Below are 25,202 nucleotides of genomic sequence, written 5' to 3'. Positions count from 1 at the left end.
GTAAGGTAATGAAAAATAACACAGTAATAGGAGAGGAACTTGGGAGCGCCTTCAGAATTGATGGCCTACCACTACTTTGCTAGTGTTACTAGTAGTAATTTATTTTTATGTGGTACTAACTTCTACTTCTCTATTATCTCTATCTCTTTCTCAATTTATGTTTATGTGGTACTAACTTCTCTATATCTCTATCTGTTTTTTTATCTTAAGGAAGAGTTTCCAAAAAAAACTACCACTTGTCAAGAATTTAGAGGTTTGGGAAAGAAAAGAGGAGAAGGTTTGAGTAACATTTGATTTTGGAAGCCTCAAATAACTAGTGAAACTTAGACCTAGACCTAGACCTGAGGCTGAGGGTCATTCATTAATTGCCTTGTGAATGAAGGACAGGAGATTTGGTTCCCTGCACAATCCGATACGTTGCAGGCGTCAGGACACGTCGGCAATTGGTGCTACCGTGCGGTGCTCGCTTTCAACCTAATTGCGGGTATCTGAGCCTTGATAATTATATGCATGGTGCACACAGTCGGTTCTCGGGCCTCCAGACTAGTAGTTGTTCAGTCTCTTACTGTTTATACATCGAGAAAGACACACAGTACGTATAGGTAAGCAGAAGAACCCATTGAATTCACATGCACGTTATTACCAACCAAGAAATCAGGAGTCAGGACTCAACACAGAAACTCAGAGTGACAGATAAAGGCCGGCCGGCCGGCAATGTATAAACCGCATCATGTACCCACCTACTGTCTGTGCTGCTGGGCTGGCTGGCACTTGCGTCTAGACAGTGGACAGCTTGAGCTTTCTTCTACTAGGAACCTGCCGTGTGATGTACCAGGCTAAGGAGCTCTCTTAACTCAAGGTGAACATTCAGGTTTCCCCTCAACTTTCAAGTGTATGTTCCATTCGGCCGTAATCCAAAGGTGGAATTCCTCTCATGCTTCTCCGCCTGTCCTTCATCGTGATCCGTGAATCTCGAGTCATAGATGATAGGGGCTTTCCGCCCCGTGAACTATTTCACAAGAAAGTAGAGTTAAAAAGGAGAAAGAAGACAATGGACCTATAGGTACCCCCGCCAAAAGCAGGCGTATATTGCTTACATTATATACATATTACAAAACAAGAGATTCTTCTCGACCATTTTCTCTTCTAGACTACTCGCCTCAGCACTGAATTTGTACGTACTTACTTAGAATCCTTGTTGTTGCTCTTGCAAGCAAAACAAGTTAACTCTAAGTTGCATGCCACTATGTACTGTTTTCATTATAAACAATAAAGTAGTAAATTCAAAATCTTAAAAAAACAAAAATTGCAAAAACTAATCTCTACCTTAAATTTTTTCAAAAAATAAAAATTGTAAAAGAAACCTCCATCCTTTGATCAATTGATAATTGACCCAAGAGCTTTGACCAACAACTTTCCTCTAATAAGATTCCTCTCTCAGAAGAACTTTACAGGCAGGCAATAAATAATTAAAATAAAAGTTATTTGATGTTCTTGAAGCTATATATATATAGAGAGAGAGAGAGAGAGAGAGAATATCAAGTCATTTTTGGCCGTGAAAAATAAATATATAGTTATGGAGCGCGAATATAAAAAACATGACAAATACCAGGCGTTCGGAAGATATGTGTGTAGCCGTTCGATAGAGATGCGACGTCCATCTGAACATTGGCTTAGTTAGAGGGCCCAAAATATAAGGTTTGAAGGCTTTAGGGGGATGATTATGAAGAGTTCACAGTTCAATAGAATCGTGGGCTACATGGAGATCTTGCATGGACGAGTACCTCACCTCTCTCGAACCACTCGGCAAACCTTTCCTTAATCCCAAGGCCTATATAAAGGCCCTACCTACTACTACTGTTCAAGCCCCTCCCAGTTGGAAAATGCACCAATTTTTGGGCTGCCCATACTTTGCTTAGATCCTGTCCCAGCCACTCCAGTTCTTGCCCAAGCTTTTGTCCATGGAGTCTGAGCAAAGTGCCAAGAATAAGCTCAGCCCACCCGCCATGGAACTGTGAAGGAATCTAGCTTGGGAGGCTCAAGAAAGCTCAGAAAAATGGTTTAGAATCACTAAATTTCCTTGTAATTGCTGTAATTTCGTTCAATTCTGTGGACAAAAATAAAAAACCTAGACTGGAAAAAAAGTTATACGCCTCCAAAGATGGGTTCCAAGTCCTAGACATAGACATAGTAGGACCCAAACTTAAAGGAAGAGTGGCTGATTGTTATACATAGGCAAATTGACACGATTGCTAAGATGGTTGCCAAGTCAATTTGGTGATGATATCCCGTCTTTAATTTGCTTAATTAACTTAATTGAAGATTAAGAGTTAATCAACGAATATAAAGCTTAGATTAAGAATTGATGACAAAAGTGATACTTAGGTGGATTGTTAACTTGGTTATGAGGCCATCTTGAGTATATGCTTATATTGAGAATTGAGAACTATAACTTAGATTGATTGAGAAGTAAGGAATTTTGCTGACAATCTTCTATATTTTGGTAATCCTTCTAACTAGTGGGTGGCAGAATGCAATATCTTGTAAGCTTATCTTATGGATACACCTAGACATTGCACACTTAGATGATAACAAGACTCATGGACTCTTTGTCCAGTTATGTTATGGACTGCACCTAGACATTGCACAAATAGATGATAACAAGACTCGTGGACTCTCTCTAGGCAAGGGATGTGGAGCTCACAAAGGCAATATAAGAGAAGAAGGTAGTAGAAGCCATAGAAGAAGATCTCCAAGCTGTCTCATAACAAAATCAAGAAGTTAAAGGAAGACAACAACCTCATTAGCTCAAAGTTTGCATCAAAAAAGAGCCAAGAGGCCCAAAATACACAGGTACAAGAGTTATAAATGCAACTAACAAGCAAAGACTTGCAAAATCAACTAGCGAATGCCACAGGAGAGGAGAGAGGAGAGTGAATTATGAACAAGAACTTAAGGCCCAAAAGACACATGTAAAAGAGTTGTAAAAGTAACAAGTAAAGAACGCCAACTCAGTGTGAATTATGAAAAGGATCTTTCACTTGAAAAAGATTGCCAATCCAAACTTACATAGGTGGAAGAAGCATTAGCTATAAGAAGCAATTTTCAGAGATGGAGGCACAGAAAATAGCAGGTCGACAATCTATGAAAGGAAAGAGAAGTACTAAACAAAAGCCATGCTCAAGCAACAAGGACAAGATGGAAAATGGTCATACTGAAAAGGAACATATGTTCAAAGAGCCATCAAAGACGACGTTACCCATCCAAAGGATCACATGTCGGATGCACATATGGCTACAGTTAAGGCTCAAAAACAATCTAGCCTAAGCAAAAGAGCAAACACAAGAATCCACAAAGCAGAGGCCAAGTTAGCAAACAAAATTAGATATACAAAATTACACGCAACTTGGGCTACTTGAGAGACAACTATAACACAGACTAATGAAGACATGGTTATATGAATACAACAGCAACCAATAGAGATATGTTCGTGTCCTCACTCCGTTATCACCCTAGAATGCTCCTTGCCAACGGAGTGAAGGTAGAGCTCGTTATGCCCAGATGGAGAATAGAGAGAATGTCCTTTGTGGTGGTTCTCTCTCACAAAATGAGAGGGAAGAAGAAAAAGGCTTATACAAGGGGAAAATCTACAAACAAACATATGTAGCATGCATCTATCAAGCAAGCAAGATTCAACATTATACATGCAAGTAAGAAGAGAGAAGAGAAGAGCCCATAAGTACTCTATTGTAAGAGAATGATTGTGTCTTGTTTATTGTAAAAAATGACTTACATGCAAATGACTGGCTTTCACACTAAGCTGGTTAAACTGAAAAACGATTGGGCCTCCATTACTAGTCTTAAGCAAGTATGTACACAGAGTCCTTAGACTTATCCTATTTGACATTAAGCATAGGGTAAGGCCATTTTATATGTTTTAACATCATCTTACAAAAGATAAGTAGCCATTCAAGCAGATAAATGGCAAAGTGCCTTACGATAAATGGAACGAGTGAAACTATGTTAACCAAAAGAGTGGTTAATAAACATGCTCTGGGAGTATACCATGATTTCCATGCTAACCAAAAACTCAAATTCTCCCTCTTGATCTCAACGCCTACCAAAGACTTTGTCCAATTGTTTCAAACCATCATGATCCGATATGCCAAAACCTTAAGAGACTTTCCCTTCTGTCCAAACAAATATTGAGCAATCCATTTACTATACATAAATCCTACGTACCTCCACACCTTGATATCGATAACCTGCTCCTATATTATAAGCTCAAAAGCTCAAATCACACTCAAAAGCATCAATACTATAGCATCCCTTGCTTTGCCGCTTCCCAAGCCATCTTGCTTACCACACATGCCCTCACACTAAGGGGCATGCCTCATCTAGCTGACCAACACCATCCAAAAAGCACTAGAGAGCCATCTAAACGCAGCATTTACTTGCTTGACAATACTTCACTTGAACCAACGTGAAGTATAATGTATGTTCATATTATCAAATTATGGCTAGCCATCAAGTGTAGAATGACCTAGGAACCAAGAAAATTATATGCTTCCTAGAAAAAGAGTGTTATTCTCATCAAGTGATTTAAGTCTCATCGTGTCCACACCCCCTAGGCTATCATCTTCAAAAGTGAGGTTCATAAGAGTCCGATTGCACTATTCTTGTTATGACGCAAATATTTTGTCATTTAAATTATTTTTTTAAAGCGCCATCAACAACTAAAGCTATCAAAAAAAACAAACATAATGTATTGGATCAAATGCTTGTGAATTTATTCAAATCTTGTATAGGCCAAAGTTATTAAAGTTACCATTTAGTAACCCTTTGCCACAAGTCATGATGACAAACAAATACCATCACATCAATAAAACTGAAGAACGGACAACGAATAAGAGCTCCGCATGAAAATTTGAGCCACTCCATTACTTTTGAAATGTATGCATACACATACATTGATTAACGTACCCGCATGTGAGAACTCCTCAGGGAGGCAACCTCAAGCAAACCAAAATATGCCGCGTATTACGTTAGCTCTACATGTACAAAACAGGCCTCGAAGAAACATCCAAATTGGCCCTCACATTGCAAAGTGTATTAAGTTCAAACTTGCTTGCGGCCAAAGAGTCTTCGAGAGGCTCCTGCCATTGCTGTCTCTTTATATATAAGAGAGAAAGAGAGAGAGAGAGAGAGAGAGAGAGAGTCTTTTTCTTTTCATCTATTTTTTTCGACGGCGCAGCCCAAACTGTGAACCTTGCCGTCTTAACCGGCAGGGAAGCTTTTAAATTTAATCTCTGATTGGCTTACAAGTTACAGCCAGATATCTCAGCATGGTCCTGATTGTGTGATGCCTAATTTTAAATGACACTTAAACTGCCATTTATGTTGCGTTGACTGAGAGCGCAAAAAAAGGGGTGGGAAAAAATCATTGCAATAAAAAAGATAATTGTTGCATTGGCTGTTGCTACTACAATAACGATGCCACCTGACTCAATGAAAATATAAATGAGCTCAAATGATTTTGGACTCTCATTGGTGAGAAAGTATGGTCCTCAAAAGGTCTGCAAACCCTTAAAAGAATGATTTGGCGTACACAATATTTTGACCTCTGTAAAATATCAGTGGAAGTATTATCACCGTGCTATTGCCCATTATTTTAGTAGGCCCATCTTTTGTGATGTACAAACATAAAGCTGGTGATAACCAGATAAATCTCCTCCTCCCAGCAGATTAGATTGTAGATAGCCAAGGCTTTCACAAAGCAAACTAAGCTTCAGAAACGAGGAGGAATCACCACCTCCAAGGAAGGATAAAAGAAGCTTACAACTAACTCACAGTGCCAAAGTAGGATAGCATAACAGCACCAGCAACCACCACAAGAGATGATGCTACTAAGACAGCAGCTGCCATGCTAGATGAGACCTCTTTGTAGTAGAAGACTGCCCACAATGCACTTATCAAGAGTTGGCATTGGACTAGAGGCCAACCTAATGATAACCCCAAATACAACGTCGCATATATACTGCCAAGGTCCACAGCTGAAAATTAGTGTTTAGGAAGTAAGCATTCATTCTAAGACTACTTAAAAACTAAATCATGATATCTCACCCAATAATCATGGTTACGTCCTGTTTTTGTGGCTATAACCAGCCTTATTACAGCCAGCATCAGTATTCAGCTGCATAGATGCCAATTCTTTGTGTTTTCTAGTAGTTCCACTAACCAATAATGTAACAATGAGCTATCAAAAGGAAAGTGTGGCCTTCAAGCTTCTGCCAGAACTCCAAAGTCTCCTCCAAAAGAAAAACTATAAAGCCGTAAAGACATGATGATTCTCCAACTGGAAGTTCTAAGCTGTATTCGATGTCCATTTTTGGAACTACAGTAAAAAAGTGAAAGGTCCTCTGAACAGCAATTTTCCCCATTAGGATCCACTGCAGCCAATGACCACGTGGAGGAGGAGAGATACAAAGTAAACTTTCTTATGTGGAGGGTACAAGACGAGGCTTTGCATCAGAGCATTGGGCGCATGTATGATCAATCTTCCCAACTCTACCAACTCTCAACCTAATCTAATAGCGTCTCCATCCGAGTTCCAATGGAGGCCACTTACCTGAAAGGCGACATTATTCCTTGAAAACAGTCCAAGCCAGTGTAGAGGATGTTTGAAAAAAGAGTGATCAAGCTTAATGAGAACTTAGCCGAGAAGCTTTGTAGACTACTTGTGTCAAAACTTATCTCCATGCTTGTTTCATGTCTTCTTTCAAGCCTTGATAAGAGTCATTAGTAGCTTGATGAAGTTCTCTTTGTGAAAAGCAAATTTTCCCCATTAGGATCCACTGCAGCCAATGACCACGTGGAGGAGGAGAGATACAAAGTAAACATTCTTATGTGGAGGTACAAGACGAGGCTTTGCATCAGAGCATTGGGCGCACATATGATCAATCTTCCCAACTCTACCAACTCTCAACCTAATCTAATAGCATCTCCATCCAAGTTCCAATGGAGGCCACTTACCTGAAAGGCGACATTATTCCTTGAAAACAGTCCAAGCCAGTGTAGAGGATGTTTGAAAAAAGAGTGATCAAGCTTAATGAGAACTTAGCCGAGAAGCTTTGTAGACTACTTGTGTCAAAACTTATCTCCATGCTTGTTTCATGTCTTCTTTCAAGCCTTGATAAGAGTCATTAGTAGCTTGATGAAGTTCTCTTTGTGAAAAGCAAATTTTCCCCATTAGGATCCACTGCAGCCAATGACCACGTGGAGGAGGAGAGATACAAAGTAAACTTTCTTATGTGGAGGTACAAGACGAGGCTTTGCATCAGAGCATTGGGCGCACATATGATCAATCTTCCCAACTCTACCAACTCTCAACCTAATCTAATAGCATCTCCATCCAAGTTCCAATGGAGGCCACTTACCTGAAAGGCGACATTATTCCTTGAAAACAGTCCAAGCCAGTGTAGAGGATGTTTGAAAAAAGAGTGATCAAGCTTAATGAGAACTTAGCCGAGAAGCTTTGTAGACTACTTGTGTCAAAACTTATCTCCATGCTTGTTTCGTGTCTTCTTTCAAGCCTTGATGTTTTTACCTCCTGGTAGCATAGCTGACAAATGCGGTCATCCAAGATCTGATGCACATATTGCCCTATCTCAATCCGTAGCTAGTGTGATAAGGTCTGGATCTGTCCAACGGCACAACGTATACCATGTGATAGGTGTACATCCATGTACGCCAGGCGGGTGATAAAATCATCTGGTGAGAGGTGTAGAAAATGGCTCTTGTAATGAGCCATTTTCGTGCCTAAGGGCTCAAGGGGGCTAGTCCATGTCCTCTCTGTGTCCACTCTGATGATATCCATCCTGATCACGCGGTTTCGCTCTGAGCGGGTGAGATCCAAAAATGGACAATCCAGACCGTACTGAAAGGGTGGTAGTGCCTCTATCCGCAAACCATGTAGGTCAAACCATGATCTCATCTGAGCGTACCAGTAATGAGTATCTCTATCCTCTGCCAACTGTATGGATGAGGTCAATGCCAATCGGGAGTACCTCTGCTGAGGGAGCTCCCATAGCCGCTGTAAAAAGGTAATTGCCTGGAATAGGGCCTCGATTACTACTGGTGGGGCACCCAGCTCAGCCCAAACAATCTCATGTGGTATTGATGATTTGCTCCGAATCATGCGGGCAATCATCATAATCAGTGGTCTCTCCATTTGCCTCCATCCCTCATCTGTCCCTCTTTGAGATCTGTGATGTATACTAGGCCCCCAAATTGGAGCTCTGTACAGGAGGGTCGGTGTGACAAGCATATCAAATAGCCACAATTTGGTGCGTGGCTCCTGAAACTGTATGTGTGCACACTGCCTCTCAAGTGCCCCCAAGGCTGCATGCCCTCGAGCTAATCTAGCTACTGCTACCTCCTTCAGGGAGAAACGCGGTCCTGTGAAAGTAACTCCCAAGTAGACATATGACCTGACGTACTCTACCAGCTCCACTCGAAAAGTGAACTGAGGCTCTGATCTCGTCACCCATGCCTGTGTGGTGTTAAACACCATAACCTTGGTTTTCCCAAGGTTCACTGTCAAATCTCTATCCACACAGAAAGCCTTTGTGTGTGTGTGTGTGTGTGTGTGAGAGAGAGAGAGAGAGAGAGATTGTAGAGTTTCTTTGTGAGTTGTTCTTTCTAATCCTTTGTGAGAGAGATCTTTCTACAAGTGGGGGGGAGAGGAGAGAGAGGGAGAGAAGAAAGTTATATTAAACGAGCCAATGGGTCTATGAGACTAAAAGTGGTATGAGAGAGAGAGAGAGAGAGAGAGAGAGAGATCTCCAACTCTACAAAAGAAAAGAAAGGTGGTGTTAACCACTCTGTAAGTTAACACGGTTTCACTCGCCTGACCCACTCTAAGGCGCCTTGTCATCTTACCGGCTCGAACGGGCACTTATACGCTTGTGGTGAGAATGCCTTGATCCATGGAATGAGCCTTCTTTGTTTTTAGGCTTATTTTCAAGGACTAGTTAGCCTTGTGTATGTATATGCGATTGTTACGAGTGTCCTGTGTGAGACATGTTCCCTATGTGTGTGTCAAAAGATGCGCATTGAGAAACAAATATGGGATCAAACCCTCACTCTTTTGGATGCATGTGATCTCTGGACACATCTCATGCCTCAGCAATTGGGCTTTACTATTCATCATAATGCACTTTCAAACTATTGGGCTCGTTTGGACACATGCTACCTTCTATATGCTGCCCAATATAATGCATGTACATGCAAAATGTGGATTGATCATACATTGAGGCTTTCACATCATGCGCCTGTATGGCTTGGTTTATATTTTGGTATGTCCATTCATGACCATGCTCTGCATGACAAAATATTATCGATGCTAAACAACACTTATCTATCACATGCTCACTTTATACACATGGTACATGTTGTCCATCCTCTTATACTCCACTTGAGAGGGGATTGCCTTAGCCCTGCTGCCCCTCTGCCCCCGCCTTAGCCGTGCTGCCCCTCTGCCCCCTGCCTTGCTGCCCCCACCTCAGCCCTACTGCCCCCCCTGCTGCCGCCCACTACCCCCGCCTCTACCTCTTGCTGCCCCTGCCTCTGCCCCTTCTGCACCCCGTCTCTGCCCCTACAGCCTCTGTCTCCCTCACTTCCCTTTGCTATTCCTTCGGTAGCTGTTTTTAATCAGATTCAAGTCGGCCACCCACCATTGATTGGCCTTAGCCGTGCTGCCCCTCTGCCCCCTGCCTTGCTGCCCCTGCCTCTGCCCCTTCTGCACCCCGTCTCTGCCCCTACAGCCTCTGTCTCCCTCACTGCCCTTTGCTATTCCTTCAGTAGCTGTTTTTAATCAGATTCAAGTCGGCCACCCACCATTGATTGGCCTTACGGCTTCCACCACACCCAATCCATCTTCACCCCCACAAGTTGGGAGAATCATCAATTTTTCGCAAGACGAACTCACCTCTCTCCAACACAACATTGACATTGAGGTCTAGACCACCCTTATCACGAGGATTTATGGCTCCCACCCCTCTCGCTCGTAGGCCCACGAATGGCTTCTAGCAGCTCTCCCTTCAAAGCTGATTGTGCACTTCCAGGACACGTTTGCTTGGTCGAGGCTTCTTCTAGGTCGACTTTCTTTCCCCGGAAGGTACTTCTAAGGTGCTGGTTGGCAGCCCCTTTCCTCTTGGCCCTAGAAAGATCTTCTTCTTTCAGTACGAGGTGGGCTTTGATCCAGTGGTGGAGGATCAGCACCTTACCCCGGTCTCATTGCGGCACGGTGGAGCATCCCTGTCTACCTCTGGAGTATATCGCAGATCTGGAGCTGTCGTATGGAGGGCCGCCTCTGCTTAGTAGGCCTTGGCTGTCGAGCTCATTGCAACTGGAGTGCTCTCTCTTAAGTGGCACCTGACAAGCGAAGTGGCTGAGGTGGTACGTTTTTTAGTCCATGAAGCCAATGACCCCAGCTAGTGGACCAAATCCAGCTCAGAAGAAAGAGAGAGAAAACAAAGAAAGATGTTATTAGCATCTACAAAAGACCCAAAGGGGGTCAATGAGACCAAAAAGTCGTTACATGTGATCCATGAGTAAGCTGGATGTCAAGACAACATCAATGTACTACATAGACCCTATGTGTACAATAAAGTAGACAGCACAAGAACCACGTGTGTCTAGGCTCATAGTGTGTCATCCTCATCGAGAGAGAAATGAAATGAAATGAAATGAAATGTTATATTAACGTCTTCAAAAGGCCATAATGACCTATGAGACCAAAAGTTACATCATGGTGGATCTGATACAATGTCTGGATAAAAAAACCCAGAAAATGAAAAAATAAAGATGATACTACTGGCACCTAAAAAATGAAACTGGAACTGGAAGGTACACTATGGAGGTACCTCCATCTCATAATATGAGAATGAAATGAAATGATATATTAACGTCCTCAAAAGGCCAAAATGACCTATGAGACCAAAAAGGTTACAACAATTGGTGGATCTGATACAATGTCTGTGTAAGAAAAGCTAAAACAACTAAACAACTAATTGAAACTGAAACAACTAAACAACTTATTGAAACTGAAACAATAACGATGAGGAAAAGTAAGGTACTAGGAGCTCCTAATGGATAACATCTGGGGAGGAAAACTCCAGCAACAAAGGTAAGCATCATATACATCACTATCCAAAGATGTCTCTCATCGGTCGATGGCGGATATCCTCAATGTCCCTCATCGGTCGATGGCGGATATCCTCAATGTCCTCCATGGTGAGTACTCTAACTGGACGTCTCCCATGCCGTGCTAGTATGGTCCTGATCCTCTGTTGTAGTCTCCGCCAGTGTCAAGATGGGCCTCTCATCTTGGGGCTCCTGGACCGCCCTAGCTCTATAGCCCAATCAATCAGTGTACCTCTGGTGCGGCTATACTCTGGGGCTAGCTGCAATGCCTGCTGGCTTGACTGCTCAATCTCGGGTTGAAAGAAGTCTCTAATCTGCCTCTGTAGGTGTCTCTCCCTCTCAAGAGACCCTCTCTATGTCTATGCATCTCCAACAAGTATAATCCGAGGCATCTCTGATCCTGGTATCTCATGACTCTGGAAAGTGGTCCGAAACCCTCTCTGAACAAGCAGTGAAAACGGCCTCGTATCTCATAATATACTGGACAATGACATATGTAATGTAACTTTGTCTCTGGCTCCATCTGGCACAACTGACAAATCCTGGCCTCAGCTGGTACTCCTCTGAATCTGCCAGTCTCAATCTCTAACTGGTGTGAGGATGTGCGCATCTGACCAATAGCACACCGTACCCCATGAGAAAGATGAGTATCCATGTAGCTGGGTCTAATCACAAACCCATCCTCCGTGAGCTGGAGAAGATGATCTCTATAGAAAGCCATCTTCGTACCAAGCTCGTGTGTCGGCTGTATCCATGTCCTCCTAGTGTCCAGCTGAGTCAAGTCCTGCCTGATAAGTCTGGTAATCTTTGCCCGTGTGAGAGAGAGGGAGGGTGCATCCACGGAGTACTGAAATGGAGGTAGCCTGTCCATACTAAAGCCATGCAGTTGGAACCAAGCTGTCATCTGTGCATACCAACATGATCCGTCTCCCTGTGATGCCAACTGTCGTGAAGACTCCAAGGCTAAGCGAGCATATCTGTCTCTAGGGAGAGCCCAAGTGCTATGTATAAAGGAGACTGATCGAGTGAGTGCCTCTACTACCAATGGGGGGGCAGCCATCTTTGCACGGATAATATCATGTGGTACGGAGTTAAACATTTATGAAAGACCCGATGGGTCTATGAAACTAATAACGAGTACATATGATCCATGAATAACTGGAAAAGAGAGATGTATTCATGTATCTGGGAAGAGCCCATGAGACCATTAAAAATACAAGCCAGATCCAATAGAGATGCATGAGTGAGAGAAAGGAAGTGAGAAGAGCAAGCACACTTCACACACACACACCAAAAAAAAAAAAAAAACCTTGCTTAAGATGACTCCCTACTTAATTTCAAGTGATAATAGGAATACTATATTTTGGGTCTCTAGACAAACACAATAAAAGAAACACTATCCAAACGCATACCTGAAGAAATTCCCTGCACTCCAAAAGAGACCTGTGAGTAGAGCTGGTCCAGCAGCTACTTTAACTTGAAAAGATGGAAAACCATGTCCAAACAACTTGTGTGAAGACCAGTAGGCTACTAGTACTAAAAGTGTCATTGTCATTGAGCCCACTCCAAAGGAAACCAGGTACTCTACTCCAACAACATCCTGTGCACACAACTATTTTCTGTAAAGGGATGCTGATAGAAAAGTAAAAGTGTTATTTTATGAGTGAAACCAAACCAACATAACAGAAAAGAGCAATAACCCACAGCACAGTGCTACCACAGGAGATCCCATCAACCCAGAGACTGAAATGGGTGGCCAGACACTGCAAGCTCGTTATCGGCCATTCCAGCCAGCCACCGCATTCTGAAGTTGCCAGCAAACTCACCAGATCAGCCAGCTTTGCCTCTTAATTTGACCCCTGAAAATAGTAGATTGTGCAGCCCATCCCTGGCCGAGGCTGCCCGGTTGACTTTTAAAACACCAAACACACCAAACCCCTCTCGATAATGTGGCCATGGGCCATGCCTTGTGATTTGGGCGGCTCGGTGAGGCTTCCATCCCCTCAAAACTTCTTCTTTAAAGAGACATGACTATACATACAAAATCATGGCTAGAAGCCCGAGAAAATAATCTGCATTCCAAAATGTATAGTGTTCTCAACCAATCTGGGGCACAATGCTGCCACAAGAGTCCTGTGGGGGTTGATGAGAAAAAGATCTCATGATCCCACTGAAAATAGTGCGCTTTGCTTGCACAAACCTGGATGGTCCCTGTATACGAGCCATAAGAGTGTGAATAATATCTCCCCATACAGTATTGTTGGAAGGTCATGGCCTGGCCGTCTACATAGCACATGCATAGTGCCAAGGATAATGAGATCATACATAAATAATAGAAGACTAGAGCCATTATCATCACCAATTTTCATGACTTGGAAGGGCATAGAGTGGTGGAGGTTAAGCACAGAGTGGCATGAACACTACTAGGATGGGTGACCTCCCGGGAAGTCGCCCCCAATTTCCAACATGGTATCAGAGCCAGGGAGGGAATGTTGGGATGTTGTTAGCAGAGCTGGTCGACTTGCCGATTCCTCTTGATGGAGCTGAACGAAGGCCAATTGCATGTACGACTAAGAAGGCTGCATCGTGCTGGTATGCTTGGAGTGATCACTAGCAAGCAAGCATATACTAGATTCGCTGGGTGGCATCTCTGTGAGAGCAGGCAGACCTCTGAGCCAAGTGTCATTAGAACCTCTCGGTACCCTACGTCCTGACCATCAAGGGAGAGTGTTGGAATGACATGGCATGGCCGTCTACATACCAGATGCATCGTGATAATGAGATCATACATAAACAATAGAAGACTAGGGCCATGATAATCCCTTCTCCACCAATTTTTGTGGCTTGGAAGGGAATAGAATGGTGGCGCAGTGGCCTAAACACTACTGGGATGGGTGACCTCCTGGGAAGTGGCCCCATATTTCCAACAAGTACAAATGCGTTGAGGGTCGTACATATGAATGTAATACACCCCTCAATGTGTAAGCTCGTACTGGGCACCGTATCGTGGTTTAGCAACACTTAAACACTTAAGATCTTTATGATAGCTCAAGACATAAATAAAATTGAAAAGAGAAAATGCTCAATAATCCCACATTGGGGCCGGAATCCCGGGCCGGCCCCCTCCCCCCTCAATACCAAGTATATTATTGGAGTATATTATTGGTACAATGTTCCATAGGCTTTTAAGCCAGATTTGACATAATGAAATATGAAGACATAAACATCAAACAAAAGTTTGTCGGATATGGTTTCCGTAGTTGTAGCCGCCTTCAAGTAGACCTCATCACTTCCTAAAGTGATGCAAGCCTTTCCCTAGTGTTCTCGGTCCACACATTGGTCTGGTGTGCTCGTACTAGCACAACCTACACCCCTCACAACGAGATCTCAGCTGAAAGCTCAATTCATGGCATCCGAGAACATTCCCGGGCGCAATCTTTAGCAGCAGCTAGTCCTTAGACTGTTCCGGCCACGCTAGAGCCTCCCTAGCTGTCATGGATGCCGCCCAAGGACTCAATCCGGCACTTTGGCCACCCAGAACAGCTCCAAAACAGAATTCAGCACTGTAGATGAAGTCGACAAGCAGCAATACACCTTCCGGCCGCATCAAAGTCTTCACACAAGCTATCTGGACAGCCCCTACAGGCTGGTTGCTGATGTGGCAGCCTGCACAGGACCAAATTTAGGGTTTGCAGAAAACTGATGTTTGAGCCATGGAATGGAGCGTCGACATCCTAGAGACCCTAGATATATGCTCGGTTTCACCAACAGATGAAAATTCAGCCCTCCATGAACAAAAACGATGATCAGCTAGGTAGCAATGAAAGATAACGATTTGCAGCAGCGGTGAAATGAGACGCCTTCAACCTCCTGATCACAAATATGTGCTCAGTTTTGCGAAAGGATTCCTATAGCATCAGGTAGGAGCAAAACGATGAAGAGAAAGCCTGCACAACGATGGTCACCTAAATGATACGTGGAAGAGAGAAGGAGGCGCGCATGGGCTTGCCAGTCCCCACACCAACCTTGTGCCACATGGGTGTGGGCTTGGGCCACTTACTAGGTGCCCAGCCCACACCTATGGTCACTTGGGTGCCCAAACAGGGTGGCCAGTGGGTTTGGGCCCTGGACACTTTAATAAAGTGTCAGCCCAATTTTAAGTGTGTGTGAACTTGCAAAGGTTATAACATTACATAGAAAATTTAATGAAATAAATAAAGGTTTCGGACATACTTACCACCTGTTCATAGGCCACAAAACATGTCAACATACAAGGCACTCGCACGGTTCATGAGTAGGCATCCCATGCCCGTGAATTTGCATAGAAAGCAAACATACAAATACAGATCACGCAAAAACAATGTCATGCATACAAACATGTGTGCATGTGCACTTGATTTATGGACAAATCTCCTGGTCATGGAACATGTACAGCACTAGCATTTCCAGGCACAAGTCTGGCACATCAGAAAGCACGGAACTAGGACCTAGAACACTCAGATCCACACACTGGCCACATTTGGCCACGGGAAACTGAATACATTTGGGCAAGAGAAACTGGAGAAAATCATATAAATGGCCAAATGATGACATCCCCTAGGCTTCTAAACAGTTGTCCTCAACTGAAAAGCATCGAGGTACGCCTGTAGAAGCTGTGGATGGTCGGTGAAGAAGTCCTCGTCAACCCACTTTGCATGGATGGGAAGATACTTTTTAAACTTCACAAGGTATCGCCTGGAAGGTTTGCCTAAAGCTAGCTTTCTTTCCTTGTGGAAGACTATCTGTTCTGATTGAAGTATTTCTTCTAGGTCATCAACTTCTAGCGGCTCTTCCGTGTGACAGGCTCTTGCGGTTCTGGCCCGCAACAAACTAACATGAAAAGCATTGTGAATCTTCCAATGATTAGGTAATGCCAACCTAAAGGCAACTTCATTTTCTTTTTTCCGAGAAAATATCCTTGTATTAGTTAATGAAAAATAGCCACAAGGGGCTAAATACAACCGTGAAGGACTAGATACAAACTCGCCACATGTACACGGCGGGAATCAAGTAATCAAAGGGAGTAGGATGCACTTCCCCTCCGACTGGCCGCTATATGAGGGGAAGGCTGTCTCATACAGGGGAAGAGGTGAGAGCCTCAAGAAAGCTTACCACCACTTCCGCATGCAGTCAGAGCCTCCCTGCAACTTCCCCCACTGACCGCAAAGGGTATGAATGATGTCGAGCCAAATGCTCCTGATGGACTCCGCGGGCGGAGTGTAGGTACCCTCGATGGCTTCGCTGCATCGAGCTCACCAAATGTGCCAGGCTGCAATGTTACTGCAAGTCTCCCATCTCTGACATGAGCCTGGTCTCCAGAGGTCAATACAAGGGGCTGTGACTAGTACTGCCAAAATGCGGAGGTGAGAAACCTGAAGGGCAAGCCCCCCACTATCCTCCTCATAATCCCTGATCATCCTCCTCATAATCCTTGACAACATCAGCCTGTGTGGCCCAAGTGACCGTGCCCCAAGTAATGATCCGGGTCCAGGCTCTATTCGTCGTGAAGATGCGAAGAATCCGCTGCCAAACCTGCTGAGCCTTCAAGAACTCCCAAAGATAATGTCCCTGAGACTCCTAAGGGTGGCCGCACCTCGTGCAAGCTACTAGTTAGCCTCCAATGGCCAACCACGTGCCCACCGCCAAGCTCCTGTGTGCCATCAGCCATAGAAAGAGGGTGAGGGTGATCTTTCGAGGCCGAAAACTGTCCCAGAGCCTCTTCCAAAAATTTGATAGGAAGCACTATGACAGGCCCTGTGACTGCCAATGTATTGCTTGCTACCAGGGTGCCATCAATCTCTCGCATCTGATTCCTGCGGCGGTCAAGCTACGCTATGTAAGCAAAGGAGGAGGCATCCAAAGCCTCCTCCTGATTAGTGGGGTCATGCCAAGTCCACTCGCCCGGGTCCCACTAGAGGCACATGAGAGGTCGGCACTCCCGTATCCATAGCTACCAAAATCTCTCCCTGGCCACCTTGGCCGATGGTGGGTCTATGTGCCACTCCCGTGCTTGAAATCCAATGACCCTCACCCTCTATAAGGTGCAGCCACTGAAATCCTCCAAGGGGGGCTCGAATCTCTCTAGTCTGTCATGGGATCCAATAGAAAAAGAGAGCAAACCACTACCCTCATCCGCTCCGTGGACTGCCACCAGAATATCATGCTAGGTAAACACTCCTAGCCACAGTGGGGGAGTCGGGTCTGGGATAGGAGTCAGCCACTCCGAGGAATAGCAGAGTCGGTGTCGATGTTGAGCCTGTCTCTACCCTGGATCTCTGTCAGGCCTCTCTCCTGCACCTTCGGGGGTAACTGCCTATGAGTAATCCAATCTCCAAGGGACCTGGCAGGTCCTATGCTCAACGCTCACCGTGATACATGAGGTCGGGCCCCCAACATGTGGCCACTGGGTAAACGGATCAGAGGATTCCAGACCAATGGCTGTCGAAGCCGCTTCTCTACTACGACTACGGGAGCAATCTGTCTAAGGGCCCACCTCAAGTGATCCCAATCTCAAAGTAAACTGGCTACAATTCTGTCCTCAAAAGCTAAAAGCTGAGCTAAAACCGTGGGCCCGCATCTCTGTGAAGATCCATATGGTACTCTCCAGCCAAGGTCCCCCTAGACTCAGGGTGCGGGCTGAAATCCGGGCAAGAGGAAGTTCTTCCAAGGCTCGCCACCGGGAAGGAGTCCTCTAACAATCAGCTTGCCTAGCAGGGCACGGGTCTGAATAGCAAGGTCAATGATGCCTAGCAGGGCACGGCTCTACATCGTGACTGAATAATCACTCTCCATGCCACCTTGGCCCTGCCAAGCCTCCCGTCACTACCGACCCATAAGAAATTCCAAATCAACCGCTATACGTGACCAATACATGCTCAAGAGAAGGCCCAGCAAGAAGTGATTTACCACATGGTGACAAGAACCTAGTTCGCCACCACCACTCTACCAGCTAGGGAGAGCCTCACAGAACTCCAGTACAAAGGCTTCTTCCGAATACTCAAAAGAAGGGGGGCAAGCTGCTGCTCCGGAGAGACGTCAATGCCAACCTGGCATCCAAGATATCGAACTAGAGTGCCCCGCGGAATCCACTGGAAAGCCTCAACCGGGCGCCAAGTCAAGGCGGGTGCAGAGCCTTCCGAAAAACCACATGACTTGTGCCAGTTGATCTATGCTCGTGATACGCGACAAAAGATCTCAATCACCTTCGCGAATCTCTAGAGATTCCCCGCATCTCCTGATAGATAAGCTGTTGTGTCATCTGCAAACTCTGACTCCAAGAACTTCTCCTGAGTACGAAGAGGGAGACAATCCATGAAGCCCCATCTCCTAGGCTGAGAGATAAATACTCATGGCCTCGGCAACAAATAGGAAAAGATAGGATGCCAGAGGACAACCCTGTCGCACCAAGCAAGAAAGGGGAAATCTGTCGCCATGGGCTCCCTGAACCTGACTATGAGAGGCTGAGTAAAGTCTTGAAACCCCACAAATCCACTCCACAAGAAACCCCATCCAGCTCATCGTGCCCTCCAGAAAGCTCCAATCCACCCTATCATAAGCTTTCTCAAAGTCTAGGAGTAGCACTATTCTACTGCCGCATCCTAGCCAAAGCTGTTGCCTCCCAAAAGGTGGAGATGTTGTCCATAATGCTCCGATCCTAAACAAAGTCTATCCGAGTGTCATGGAGCAAGTCAGGGAGGAAAGGCTGAAGTCTCCAGCTAATGGCCTTGGCCAAAATCTTGTAGGCGGTCCCAAGGAGGGTGATGGGTATCCACTACCGGATCTCCAATCTGTCACCACCCTCCTCAGGAATCAAGTATATCAGACCCTTTGAAAGCCTCTCTGGCATGGCACCTGTGATCATCATGTCATTGAAGGAAACTCGAAGGCCGCCTTCCATGAGGTGTCCCAGTGGCGAAGAAAGAAAGAAGGCAACTTCATTGATCTGCATGATAACTTTGAAGGGACCATAATACCTAGTAGAGAGCTTAGGATATGCTCACTCTTTACCTGGCCTCTTGCGAAGTCTTGCTTTCTCAAATTTAAGCAATGCCCAATCACCTTCTTTGATGTCCAATTACCTTCTATGTTTGTCCACAGCCTTCTTATGCTTATCTTCAGATCTAGCAATGGTTGTCCGTACTTGCGCAAAGGCAGACTCTGCTTCAATTTGGGATCCCATGTCCCCAACCTCAATGCCCAATGTGGCTGCCATCATAGTTTCAAACATTCTCGTTTGCATAGGCTAGCAAACGTTTGCTACATTCTCACGTTTACAACACCTTGCAAACTTGAATTTTTTTGCAACTTAAAAATTTGAGCAGCCGGCCACGTTTTAGGTTTTTCTTGGGTAGCGTGTAAATACTAAACATTGGGTGGCATGGCTCATCAAAGCGTACCGAATTAAAACGTTGCTGAATATTGAAAATCGCACTTAAGTAAACTACAATGCAGGGAGTACAATCGCCATTCACTTTTCAACATTGTGAAGAAGCTTAAAGGTGTGATGTACCCCACAACCGTAGCCCACCATAGCCTAAAGCCTACAACCTTCAGATAGAGTGTCTATTGATATTTTTGAAATTCGAAACTCTCCTAGAAAAGCCAAAAAATTGACATGTTAGTCTGCCGAGATGGTTTTCTTTTGGAAATTGACCATCTAGTAAATGTCATAAATACATCTATGTAAGATTCCTCCTCAACCTGAATAATGATAAGCTTTTACCTCAATCCCCTGTAACCATTCCCTATTTCAGAAATGTCATAAATGCATCTACGTAAGATTCCTCCTCAACCTGAATAATGAATAAGCTTTTATCTCAATCCCCTGTAATCATTCCCTATTTCAGAATACAAGAAAATATTGTGTTTCCTTGTTTTTGCCTAGAGAGAAGAAAAATTCTACAGAGAGGTAATTTAATATTGAGATATTTTTAGATATAAGAATTCTCCTAATATCAAAAATATATTTTCCTAAAACAGAAGTTCAAAATAAATTCTCCAAGGTGCATTAGGAATCAATTAAAAATGATATAAAAGACCTTAGCCTAAGGATCTAGATTTTCAGAAATTTCTAGATTATGGTCTACTTAAGATTTCAATAGGCAAATAGGATTAATCTAAGTGTTGGGATGAGACAAATCCAATGAATAAAAGAAAATACCCAAAAATGAGTAAATGCTCACATAAGATGAAGAGTTCACTGAGTATAAGGTTTATTCGTTAAAAATTAAGAGATATTACTAAAAAAATGAGATATTTTAGAGAAATGATGAATTTTTGACACCTTGGTAAGGATAGGGCGACCTTTGAGGTAGGCGCCTCCTTCACATGAGTGAAAGGGTTTTTAATTCAAAAAAATTATGATATTTTTATCTCTCCTCTCTCGTGGATCAAACTGGATCACAAGGAGAGCTAAACTGATCCAAATCTTGTCCAAATTCAGTCAAACTGAAGCTGAAAAATTCTAGAACCTAGTTGGACTCAGTTAGTAGAACCTAGTTGGACTGAAGCTGAAAAATTCTAGAACCTAGTTGGACTCAGTTAGTAGCCTCCCTCACCTATAAATAGACTCTCATTCTTTTGTATTCTCATCTATGAGTTATACCATGCCAGTATTACATTAAATTAATCATATTTTCTTCTACTTTTGAAGAGCTTGGAGCTTCTCTCTCTCTTCAACAACTCTTAGAGCTCTCTTCTCCACTTGCTAAACCAATTGATTGATTAGGGACTTCTAGAAAAAGAAGCAAGCTAAACCTTGAGGTAAGAATGAATTTTATGGTTTTTTGTTAAATTTTCTCAAATGACTTCTCTTCTCAATCCCACTCAAGCTTGAGGATGCCAGTCATGTATAAGCTTGGTGAAATAAGGGAAGCTGAGGGGAATTATTACATACCTAATACTAATCCTTGGAATTAGGGTCTAAACTGGCAAGGTTATGGGGCCTTGAGATTAGGGAAAGCAGATATGGGTGGCTAAGGTTCATTATTAATAAATCCATGTGAACTTGCTATTTATGACTAGATGGTTATTTATAGCACCAGTTATCACTATATAAGTGAAGCATGGGTAGGTGTCATGAGACACTAATAATTGGTATGTGTCTCGACTAGAGTAGTCATACTCCTGCCATGGACATGGCAGCTGCAGATCACAGATACTCTTGCCGAGGGCCTATTTGGGCAAGCCCTGGTGGTATGGGATGCCTAGGCTGATTTGGCATGGATAGTGGGATGTGGGAGTGAGCTTTATCCCCTCAGTTGGGGGAGGTCTGCGGATGCGGACTGTGGTCGTGCGGTGAGCTTCCCTGCACCCTTCTATGATGTTTGTACTAAACTTCTGTTTAGCTTGTGATTTAGGTGATTTCTTGGGAGGATCTTACACGGATCCCAATGAAGATATCTAATAGGATATCCACATATGCACCAAGACCCAAATATCATGGGGAGGGTCAATATGCCAGTGCTTCCGTGAGCAACTAACTACTCTCAGTGGATGAAGGGAAGTGCCTGGAATAATCTCCCACATCTCACATCTCATCAATCTCCATCCTGCAGGCTGGATAGAATTAAAAGCATGATCTCCCTTTGCATCCTGTTCTAGCATGGCTAACACCTGTAATGGCACTTTTGTCCTAGAGAAAACACCTGGCCACCTAGGATGATGCTAGTCATGAAATGTGCCAGTAATCCATCCAAACCTGACCAGATAAAGTTGCGGACCAATCTCGGCAGCTAGCCAATGTTGGCACTCCATCACCTCAAAAATTTGAATGCAAATTGTCCTAAGCTTGGTATCAACACTTACCAACTTTCTGTTGCATGAAATGGCTGTCTTTTAGGCAGCTTCTGGATGAGCAAGAGAGCACTTCTATGGTGATGAAAGAGGTTTATGGTTGTTTGGACTTGAGACTCAGTTTCAAGTCTACATATACTGCTGGTTTGACATCCAAGACAAGCCTTGGAGTAGTAAGACTGCCCAAGAATGGTGTTGTTTCAGGCTTAGAGGACGCTTTGCCCTGCAACCAGTTCCAGCACAAGTATCAAGCTAGAAAAGCATTCTTTGGATTGTTCTTTGCTTCCAGCCTAGTTGTTGCTTTGCTTTTGCTGTGGTGGGTAAGGTTCACCATATTGCTCACACAACCATCTACTCTCCCACCTACCCTTTCTACTAGAATGTTATGAGTTTGTATTTGAATAACTTTAGAGATCATCATCTCCCTTATGCATATAATGAACAACATACTATAGCCTATGGCATCCCCAAACATTCTACTGGTGCCTCAATATGGTGCATATATCACATACAGTATGTACATACATGTCCACCTTAGGATTCATGTGTAGTAGTTTTCTATCATTTCAATGGGCATGATGAAAGCAAGCACTGTAGCAAATCCATATCCCCTCTCCTGGAAGTTAATAACCAAGAAAAGATTTAAATAGAGACACGATACCTGGTGAGCATACTTCAAAGGAATCAGAAAGCTTCCATTAAGAACACCAACAAGAGTAGCCAAAGCAACGCCCTTCATAAATGAAGCTCTACCCTCCTGCACTTGACTTGCATCCTCCTCAGTCCCTTTGCTTGCAGTAGTTAAGTCTTTGACCAGCAAAGAAGGAAGAAGTTCTTTCAAACAGTCAACCTTACAAACAATTTCTTGATCATTTATCCTAGTTTTACTTTTCCTTCCCTTCCCAATGGTGGCTCCTACTCCTAGCATGCCAACCACCATAACAAACACAGATAAGAGGGATAATGAATGATTCTGAATCTCCTCCTTGAAAACATATGCTCCCCAAATGTAGGAAACAATAACTGCACATTAAACAACAAGACCATGAGAATCTCTTTACAAAACAAGTCCCCAGCTCAAACAAACCTCATTGCAACAAAACATAGTGTTGTCACCACATAACTGTTCCTCTTTTTTTTTTGCATGAAATAAGTACGATAGAAACAGCACAAAGGCCAAGGCTCACCATGCATAGCATGAATAAAACATATAGGTGGCTGAAACCACCAAGATAAGTTAGAGGAAGACTCAGAAAAGAATGGACAGTCTTTCCATTCACTAAAAAGCTCTTTCTCTTGGCAATTGCAGTTCTGGAGAAGCCCAGTATCCACAACCAAATGGCCAAAAGTGCATACATATAATCATTCCAGAATCCAAATGCAAGAAACGGTATGAAAAAGTCAGATCCAAGCTGTGCGTAGCTTATCATGATGACTTCTCAGCTATGCTAAATTTTTCTGCAGCTAATATAATTTTTGGCTCAGTATGGGCTGAAATTTCTCAAGGTCGTGTAGTGCAAGGTTTTACTTGGATGGATAGCTATTTATTTTATCAAAGGAAGCTTTGTGTACAATTTGTTTTTAAGCCTCACATCATCCAGGGATCTCATGCTCCACCCTTAATGGGACACCGTAGAGCTTCTTCAACATTGGAAACCCTTGGTCGACAGTGATTCTGCCCACAAATGAAAAATGGTGCTACTAAAAATGTCCTAGAATGCATGACTTGCCAACAAACCAAATACCATAGAGGTAAAATCCTTGGTAACTTACACTCATTGCCAATCCTAAAAGAACCATATGGAGTAGTTTCCTGAGAGCTGAGAGCCCCCCCCTCTGCATGCACCCCCCTTCGCATGTGTGCAGCAAACCCCACCCCCCTCCCCCCCCGCCTCCCCCCCCGCCCTTCTTTCCCTCTGAGCGCCCCTCCGCCCTCACCCCAACTTTCCCTGCCTGGCCCACCCCAACCTCTTCAAGCGCCCCTCCACCAACATCTCGTTGTGTCCTCCGCTTCCCTGCCCCACCCACCCCAGCCTCTTCGCATGCCCCTCTGCCAACACCTCGCTATATCCTCCGCTAGGCGCTAAGAATGACACCCCCCTGCCTGCGAGCAGAACCCTCCACCAACCTCCCAGTTTCGCAACCTCCTGCAGGCAGCCCTCGTAAGTGACCAAGGCCAGATAACCAACATCTAGTTCCTGGACAAAGGGTACAAAATGCTAAAGTTTCACACGGGTGCCCTCGCCGAGAGTGTCCTTGTGCAGAGCCCGATTCTTGTTCAAGAGGTGCAGGTTTTCTGTAACTATTTGGTCCTCCATGCACTTTTTACATGATAGAACTCATGTCCAGACACATGGATAGAATGATGGACACATGGAAACAGGGTTCCTAAAGTTGGAATTGGAAAAAGCACCCGGCTTGGTCAAAAAGCAAGAAAAAGCAAAAGTCAAACTTTGTTGACCAAAAAGCTGAGGGCACCGTTGGAAAGAGGACATCGAACAGGATCAAAAAGCTAAAAGCCGCTTTTTCAAAAAGCTGCTCCAGGGCAAAAAAGCAAAGCCCTGAAGATTCTAAAAGCATAAATCAAGAACTTTGACTATTATTAAAACAAAAGCAAGGAGGCAAAACAAAAGCAAGAAAATAAAACAAAAGCTAATGGACAGAGAGCTGACGGGAAAAGGCCCTAGACCTAAACATTTATTGGAGGAATTGGCACAACAAAATCTTGATGCCATTCAGTGCCAAATGGCCGTACCCGACGGCGACGCCCGGTTTTACCTATGCAACGACTGGGTCTATTTCACTGAAGTAATATCCCAATGTAAGGGAGGCGCTCTCCCGGAACCGGAAAAAAATGACTTCTACGAGGTAGTCAGTTCCCTCAAACCGGCCCATTACGGAGGTCTTATTAATGCGAGGAGACAAAGCAAAAGCAAAGCGTGGCAAAAGTGGGCACCCCTCCAAGTACATAAAGAAGCATGCATCCTCTTGGAAATTCATAGAAGTACTTGGGACATTTATTACAGAAGAACTTGTGGAGAGCATCATTATCTTCATCCACCTTCTCTACCCCAAGCACCTCCTAGTCCCTCCACCTCTACTTGCAGCAGCCACGCCTGCAGCACCCACATCGGCCACTGCTTCGCCGCCCAAAATGCCGCTCT

At 44.1% G+C, this 25,202-nt stretch overlaps 1 protein-coding gene across 5 annotated transcripts in view; it reads right to left on the bottom strand.

Annotated features, from left to right (window-relative positions):
• The window catches only part of LOC147636663 (uncharacterized), a 77,114-nt gene that overhangs the window by 824 nt on the left and 51,088 nt on the right, over positions 1–25,202 (bottom strand). For 4 of the 5 annotated variants that reach the window (XM_086800129.1, XM_086800125.1, XM_086800126.1 and 1 more), the window contains 3 exons: positions 22,700–23,061; positions 12,618–12,805; positions 5,444–6,037 (listed from right to left, as the gene is read on the bottom strand). In XM_086800129.1, coding sequence (XP_086656255.1) covers positions 5,842–6,037; positions 12,618–12,805; positions 22,700–23,061 — 746 coding nt within the window. In that variant the 3' untranslated portion in view covers positions 5,444–5,841. Of the gene's footprint in view, positions 1–5,443; positions 6,038–12,617; positions 12,806–22,699; positions 23,062–25,202 lie in introns of those variants that run through there. The other variant, XM_086800127.1, reaches the window with a different exon arrangement.

The sequence above is a fragment of the Cibotium barometz genome, chromosome 7, assembly GCF_041138505.1.
Source record: "Cibotium barometz isolate CiBa-2024 chromosome 7, ASM4113850v1, whole genome shotgun sequence".
In the NCBI taxonomy this organism is placed as follows: Eukaryota; Viridiplantae; Streptophyta; class Polypodiopsida; order Cyatheales; family Cibotiaceae; genus Cibotium; species Cibotium barometz.
This window is presented reverse-complemented; position numbering and strand designations above follow the sequence as displayed.